This window comes from Fragaria vesca, linkage group LG1 (assembly GCF_000184155.1).
Source record: "Fragaria vesca subsp. vesca linkage group LG1, FraVesHawaii_1.0, whole genome shotgun sequence".
In the NCBI taxonomy this organism is placed as follows: Eukaryota; Viridiplantae; Streptophyta; class Magnoliopsida; order Rosales; family Rosaceae; genus Fragaria; species Fragaria vesca.
In genome coordinates, this window is record NC_020491.1 from 6,069,684 (window position 1) to 6,077,320 (window position 7,637).

The window sequence follows — 7,637 nt, forward strand, 5'->3', positions numbered from 1 at the left end:
AATTATTTCGTCATCTAAGTTCTGTGGCGACGAAAATTATTTCGTCATCTAAGTGCTGTGGCGACGAAATTTATTTCGTCATATAAGTTTTGTGGCGACGAAATTTATTTCGTCATCTTAGTGATTACTAAGATGACGAAAATAATATTTTCGTCACCTGAGTTCTCTGACCACCGCCCTTAGATGACGAACCTTAGGTGACGAAATTTTCGTCGTTTGAGTGTTTACATGACGACAGAAGCTCTTAGGTGACGAAATTTTTTCGTTACCTAAGAGTTTTTTTCTAGTAGTGGGAGGTGGTCCCCGCAAGGTTTACTTCGAATTTCAAAATGAAATTCGGGGTGGGTCCTGACATTTGGAGGTCTCAATAGCCACACTCTTTACTTTATCATCAAATGTTAAGTTTATTAACTTGATTATCCAGTTCAAAACTATAGCCTAAGCCTAAAAAGAGAGGATGCTTCGTCTTTCATGGAGCATCTTAAGGTTTCAACACAAGAATTTTCTAGCAGCGGTGAAGCACCTTGTGCTTCCCCGACCAACCAATGGCCGGGTATCAGCGATGGCGGTTAAGAGAGGAAGAATCTTCTCACGGAGTGACATCTAGATCCAGACCAATCTAGTGCTCCAGCCATGACGATTTGTTGAGGTTGAGGGCGATTTCAAGGGAACTAAACCGGTGTCTGGGATATCGATGAGGATGGCCGGAAATATTGGCTTCGAATCGACTGATCTTGTCGCGTCGATGGCAAAATCTACCAATTGGAAGATGGCTAGGAGAACTCCGGTTCTCAAAAATGGCAAGATGAGCTCGCTGCCCGAGCTCTTTTCAGATCTGGATGTTGAGATCCAATCTTTGATCGCCATTCAAGTTCAAATTCTAAATGACGGCGCTGATGCTAGAAATTGGCTGACCGGCATATCCCTGGTATCCGCCTTCCAAGGATGGGCTCGAACATGGATTTGGACCCAAAACTTTGGGCTGCGTCTGGTCTCCGGGCGGGAGAGGTGCTTCTGATGACGACGCCGGTGTCGTCCAGATTGGTGGTGGCGGAGCTGCCTCAGCTAGTGTCTACGTCGGTGAAAGGTGTCGGCAAGAAACAATATGGGTCTAGTAAGGCTTGGCACTGGGCTTGGGTTATTGGGCCTGAGTCTAGTTTCAAGCCCAAAACATCTCAGATTTTGTATTGGGCTACTAGGCTTGCTTTTAAAGCACTATAACAAGTATCCAAAGACTCGCGATCGGAGAGTGCCGACAAGCGACGATGCAATCTGTTAGGGTTTGGAGATAGACTCGGGTTCCTGGGCCTGGGTCTAGCCTCAAGCCCACAAAAAGTCAGTTTTGGGAATTGGGCTGTTAGGCCTGATTTCAAACTGACTGTGGCTTAAGTCGCGGTATGATACATTGGCAGACTGTGCGAGCTGGCTGTAACTAGATAGATGCATAGGGCTTGGAGTACCGTAATTGAGCGTCTTGGCTCTGGTTTTATGTTTTTTTAGTATCTTCATTGTGACTAGTTCTATCATCTGCTAAGCTCAATATCTAATGTAATGACACTATTGTGATCCGTGTAGTCATTGTAACCTAGCTTTCGTTTATATGAATAATTTATTACTTTCAAAAAAAAATTAACTTGTTATACTGAGTATAAGTTTTGACAATGTTTAAGTATATCATGTAAGCTTATATAAATGCTTTGTTAGTATTAATCCAAGTGTAATTTAACAAAGTTTACTTTCAGAATTTACCCCTGAGCTCTGTGACGCCAGCCACCACCACCACTGGTCTCTGCACTGGGAAACATGATTTTCTCCCCAAAATGCCAAATAGACAGGTAAAACACAAATTCTTTGCTCGTCTCTCTTTGGTTTAAATTATTTGTGGTGGTCTTTGGTTGGACTGTAATGGTGGTGGGATGAGAATTGGCAGAGAGGGAAGTGTGAGGTGGGAGAGAGAGTTAACACTAGAGTAGATGTTTGGTGTTGTGAAAAAGGGTGAAGTGATGCTTTATAATGGACAAGACGGGTGTGAGGGGAGTGGGGTGGAAGAAGAGGACGGCATGTGGGATTGTGTACTGCTGCCGGAGCGGCATGGTCTTAATGCCAAAAGGAATGAGTCTACAGCGGGACCGACCACAGCTACAAGATGGTACCAAAACATGTGCTTATGATGATTCGTAATGGAGGTTTTGCGATGCCAGTTCGTTGGATACCAAACCACTTCAATTGCTTGGACAGCTTCGGTATCATAGCTCCAGTCAATTGAATTGCAAACCTGCCATCACCATCGACAATGGATGGAGAAGATATGAGAAGATAATGGAGGCAGTGATGGCTAACTCGACTGGGGCATGAGGGGAGTGTACGTAGAAAACTGTAGAATAGAATGCAAAACTTGGAGTGCAAAAATAAAAGTCAAGAAAGCGCTAGAAGGAGGGTTCGAACCTCCGACCTTGTGGTTAACAGCCACACGCTCTAACCAACTGAGCTATTCCAGCTTTGTTATGAACTAATCATTAGTTATATTAATAATAACAAGTTAGGTTTTTATATCTTAATCTGAAAACTTCGATCAAAATCAGGGGTCTGTAGAACAACAGATATTTGGATTCCGAGACACCACCCAACAACACAAAACATTCTAATGGAGAAGGTGATGAACATCATCAAACCCAAACCAAACCCACAGCAGCAATTGCGAGATTGGCAGCGTAAGCTTCGTCAAGAGTGCCGAAACATCGAACGCCAAATTCGAGGTACCCTAATTCCTAAATCCCCTTGTAAAGTTTCACTCTTTTTGATTAAAAATTGAAACTTTGGTTGATTCCTCTGTTCATGGATCATGGAATTTGGATTAATGGGTGTGCTTAATTCTGGGTTTTTTTTTTTTTTGTTCTGTGTGTGTTTTGCTCAGATATAGAGAGAGAAGAGAAAAGTGTGCAAAAAGCAATCAAAGATGCTGCCAAGAGAAATGACATGGGTTCTGCAAAGGTGCTCTGTTTTTTCCTCCTAAAGCCATTTTGTTCTGAGCAAGGGTTTTACTTACAATTTCGCAATTTTATGCATTGTCTTTCCCTAATTGGTTTTATTTTTTGAGACTGGATTACAATGATCACATTAGACTTCATGAGAATGTATGCTTTCGTAAAATTCAACTAAATCGAAGTAGATAGCAAATATCAATCTGTCATGATATGGTTAATTTTGTAGGAGAGAGTTTTTCTTTCCTATATGAAGGTTAAGCTTTATCTGCTTAGAACATACTGCAATCATGATGTGTTATGAAGAAAGGCTAAGGTTCTAGATATACTTGAAGCCGATAAATTTTGAAGATAGTGAGCTAATGGGGGCTCTCCAATTTTATTTTGATCCGTACCATGTGGTTTTGTTTGATATCGTGTTTTATTTGACAGATTATATAAGTGATCAGTGGCTGAGTTTGATTCCTGACTCATGTTTAATATCTCTTTATGTCAGTCACTTGCTGTAGAAATTGTGAGATCTAGAAAGACAGTGAACCGTCTTCATGAAAATAAGGCGCAACTCAATTCAATATCAATGCACCTTGGCGAGAGCGTTGGTACGGATTTTCTAATACATGAGCTTATAGTTCTGTTTGCATGTATACATCTTATCGCTGGTACTAGTGCTGCCCATTAGCTATTTGCGACTTGGCTCATATTCCTGTTGTTACTTTATGCATTTAAGTAGAGTAGTTGCTTTACGATTTTGAAACTAGAATCTCCTTTTATTACTTGAATTCAAATGCTATTCCGTATTGTTATTTTGCAGCTACGTTTGTTACTAATTACTATTTATCCTATTAAAAGATACCACTTTTTCAGGATTACCCGTGTTAATCTATAGCGAGTGAGTGAGAGGAGGAAGCTTTCTAATAGGTTCCAATTACACCTTAGATCTTATAGGCGAATTAAACCATCCACCTTGAAACACAGTGCTAAGTTATCTTAGAACTCTTTTAGTACTAGTCAATGTTTCATAATCCAATGAAGATAATTCCTATGTTTTACCAGGATGTTTAAAGTGGACTCCTTGTCCACCACCTTGTTCTTTGGTTTTGTCTCAATAAAAAGCTGTTCCTTTTCAAAAATAACTTGAATGAATGCAAGGACAAACATATCTTGATGTAGTTATGGTTACTAATAAAGTAATAATATGCTGTTGAGTTTCATTTTTTTCCCTCTCCTCGGTTGTGTTATTTGTCTTAACTCTCTCGTACATGTGGCTGATTTTGCAGCTATTGCCCGTACTGTTGGCCATTTATCCAAGAGTGCTGAGGTCATGAAGCTTGTTAATAATCTGATGAAGGCTCCAGAAGTGGCTGTTACGATGCAAGAATTTAGCAAGGAGATGACTAAGGTATCCCTTCATCTAACAAATAAGCATAAACTTGATTGCTTTTGTTTTCTTAGCTTTAGATTTATTGTAGACGTAGAATATACATGTGCAGCAATACTCTGTTTTCATAATGTGTCTTTCATTCTATTCTTATTAAAGAGTATAGGGAAATATGGAAATAGGGTTACCTACCATCATTTTACCAAAAACCTTAGGGAGCTAAAAGGAAAATATTTTTCCTTAATTTTGGTCACAGTTGTCGATTTGATGAGAATAGGTAGCAGTTTTGTCCATTTTAATAAGTTTTCCCCTGAGGGCGTGATTGCAAGCTGCACCAAGTCCTTCCTGACCAAATTAAACCCACTTCAACCAACGAATTGTGGGTTTGGACATCCTGAGCTTCTGCCAGCCAAAAGCAGAAGAAAAGATACCATTGATGAGGCAACCAGATTTCATCGCCCCTATACAGACTAGGTATCAGTTCAGCCAGGAATAGATAGATTTCATGTAGTAAGCTATTCGAGGATGAGGGCCGGACCATGTATAGTTACAACATATTATAGTATTTTACGAAATGGTTCTTTATAGCCAAACCATCCTAGGAATAGATTGATGAAACGGAACAAACTTAAACAACAAACTGTAGGTTCGGAGTTTCTGAGCTTCTCCCAGGCAGAAGCAGAAGAAAAGTACCATTGAAGAGGGAAAATATCATCACCCCTACGAGGACCAGATATTATTTTTGCTATGGATACATGAATTTCAAGTAGTAAGAAAGAACAGGATGAGAGGCGGATCATCTATAACTATTAGAACACGACTTACCATTTCTATGAAAAATAGAGGGCTCTGTAACATTTGAGCCACAAGCGAGATAAATGTTCAAAAGGATGCCAATTGTAAAAGCAGAGGGTTGTAAAGGGGCAATTACCAGTAATATGAAGTATCCATAATCTTACAGTGCTCATTGGTTAAATTCTATTGTCCAGTTCCAGGAAAACACTTGGGGAAGGCTGATGTCTCAAATACTATAACTGTCTAAGTGATAGGCATATATCTGAGCAGCCCAAATGCTTCACTTCCAGAAACATGGAGTGTTTTTAATCCAAAGGCCACCTTTTGATTTGGCCATTTGGGAAGACAAAGCTCATCATAGGAAACCTTTTTGGTGTACTGGCCATCAGATGTTTATTATCAATTATGTTTGTGCCTTGTCTAGTTGTTCCCATAATTATTGAACCTTGTCAGGTCCTCTACTGAATAAGCACTCATATATTGTGTGTGACGTGTAGGCAGGGGTAATTGAAGAGATGGTCAATGATAGTCTTGACACAACACTAGACTCGGAGGACATTGAAGACGAGATCGAGGAGGAAGTTGATAAGGTTTTGACCGCCATAGCGGGCGAGACTGCTGCACAACTTCCAGAAGCTGTGAGGAAGCAGAAGTTGAAGCAACCTGCTAGAGCCCAAGCTGCGCAGGAGGTATGTGTGACTTGACCGTCTTATAATGAACTCCAGTTTCAGTAATAAATTCAGAGGCAGGAGAGCGTTAAATGCCATGTTACATGTGCAGGAAGAAGCAATAGCTGAGGGTGGTGATGATGAGGCAGAGTTGGAAGAAATACGAGCCAGACTTGCCAAAGTTAGGTCATAAGTTTGATTTTAAGGCTTTTGGTCTCTGCCTTTTCTCTTCCCCAAGCATTACATAACTGAGGCAGATGCACTTCCTGAGTATAGCGTTTCGACCAGATTGAGGTTGCATCAGTGAGGCCCCATCAGTGAGGCCCCATTTACTACTGACAGAGAACACCAGAGATGTTTTTTCTACTGTATATTATATTCAAGCAGCTTGGTAAAGAGTTTACACAGTAAGCTGCAATTGTGCAATATTAAAGTGCAAATATATTAGTTTGTGATCTCTTTTTATATCTGTATGAAGTCCAAGTTGTGTAACTTGCATTTGCTCTTTATCATAAAAGGGGTACTCATTTCATGTAACTTTGCATGAGAACATAGCATGACGTGTTTTGATGGTATTATCTGGAATATATAGAGGGTAAAGGAACCAGACAATCATCACCACATTCTATTCCTTCTGCTATTATGGCCTTAAACGTGAGTTTAAGCACCCACTTTTCTATCAGGTTCATGTTTAAGATCATTGGATCTTGGTACTCAATTTTGGTTGAAAAATTTACTCATGGACAGTATAATGATCTAAAGTGTTATGGTAACAGCAGTAAGGTTAGTTTAGGGTTTAGAGTATGGAAGCCTTGGTCTTACTGGATGGAAAACACGGCAAATCACACTATCACAGTATGAGTGCTCCTTAATCTTCAACAGTTGGATGCACATGAGGGGAAGGCAAGTCGATACAGTTTTGTATATATAAACCGAAAATCTGTTCTGTAAAATAGTAGTGCAGCTATTGCTTATATAAAATGAAAACTGCTTAGGTGGTTTGATGTTTCCGGAGCGGAATCAGTACACCTTGGTGCACATGAACCATAACAGATTAAGCAAACGTCCGTTACTGACAAACAGAACAAGGACCGTAGTAAAAACCCAGATTCCCAATAAAAACTTTCCTCATCAAAGAACACTCGGGCAAAACCCAGCCTTTCCAGCCATGCCTCATAAGTTCGACCCTTCTCACAGGTCATCGAGGTCTATGTCCGCGTCACCGGAGCGAGGTTGGCGCCGTCGGTCTCTCCCCCAAGAGATCGGAAAAAGAAGAATCGCTAATCACGCCATCGAGATTATTGCTAAGATCATGGAACACCAGATTTGTTGTTGGGGAGAAGAGAAAGAGAGTGGATCTTAATAAGATGAAGCTTTTCGGGTGGATAGATTTGTGGTGGAAGCAATGAGCCTTGAGAGATTTGACGACCTTGAATTTGGTTCTAGTGACGATGGTTCAACGTCAGCCATGAATGCAGTTGGTTTTGGATTAAAATGATACAAAAGATATTATGGTCATTGTGGAAAGTGGAGACTAAATTAACTAGAAGGAATCATGTGCAAGGGTGTCTATGATAGGAAAATTGTACCAATAGTGTTAATTCTTTGATTTAATCTCGACCTCAAGATCTTTACAAGCTGGCTGTCCAACTTTTTCTTTAAATTAGACAAACGTGTGTGTCTATATATATATTCTCAGGTGCGAACGTTCGCATCAAAGTTTTGGTGCGGATTTCTATTTTTGCACCACTTCCCGATCGAATTTCCTCAAACTTCCTTCTAGACATATCTAGATCATCTCTGCAAAATTTCAAC

The 7,637-nt window shown here is 40.3% G+C and overlaps 1 protein-coding gene and 1 non-coding gene across 2 annotated transcripts; one reads left to right on the plus strand and one right to left on the minus strand.

Moving 5' to 3' along the window:
- Window positions 1-2,424: 2,424 nt before the first annotated feature.
- Window positions 2,425-2,498, minus strand: TRNAN-GUU. The gene has a single exon. It is a non-coding gene; the product is annotated as a tRNA-Asn (tRNA).
- A 98-nt stretch (window positions 2,499-2,596) lies between these two features.
- Window positions 2,597-6,448, plus strand: LOC101296998 (vacuolar protein sorting-associated protein 24 homolog 1-like). The gene is made up of 6 exons (XM_004287509.1): window positions 2,597-2,756; window positions 2,915-2,991; window positions 3,478-3,580; window positions 4,259-4,380; window positions 5,652-5,843; window positions 5,935-6,448. The coding sequence occupies exons 1-6, from the start codon at window positions 2,645-2,647 to the stop codon at window positions 6,013-6,015; spliced, it is 687 nt and encodes a 228-aa protein (XP_004287557.1). The 5' UTR covers window positions 2,597-2,644; the 3' UTR covers window positions 6,016-6,448.
- The last annotated feature ends 1,189 nt before the right edge of the window (window positions 6,449-7,637 follow it).

Excerpts from the sequence above, each read along its gene's own strand:
- LOC101296998 (XM_004287509.1), top strand. The coding sequence starts at position 2,645 with ATGGAGAAGGTGATGAACATCATCAAACCCAAACCAAACCCACAGCAG. Across the intron at positions 2,992-3,477 it reads ATGACATGGGTTCTGCAAAG|TCACTTGCTGTAGAAATTGT; the intron begins GTGCTCTGTTTT and ends TCTTTATGTCAG. Across the intron at positions 5,844-5,934 it reads GAGCCCAAGCTGCGCAGGAG|GAAGAAGCAATAGCTGAGGG; the intron begins GTATGTGTGACT and ends TTACATGTGCAG.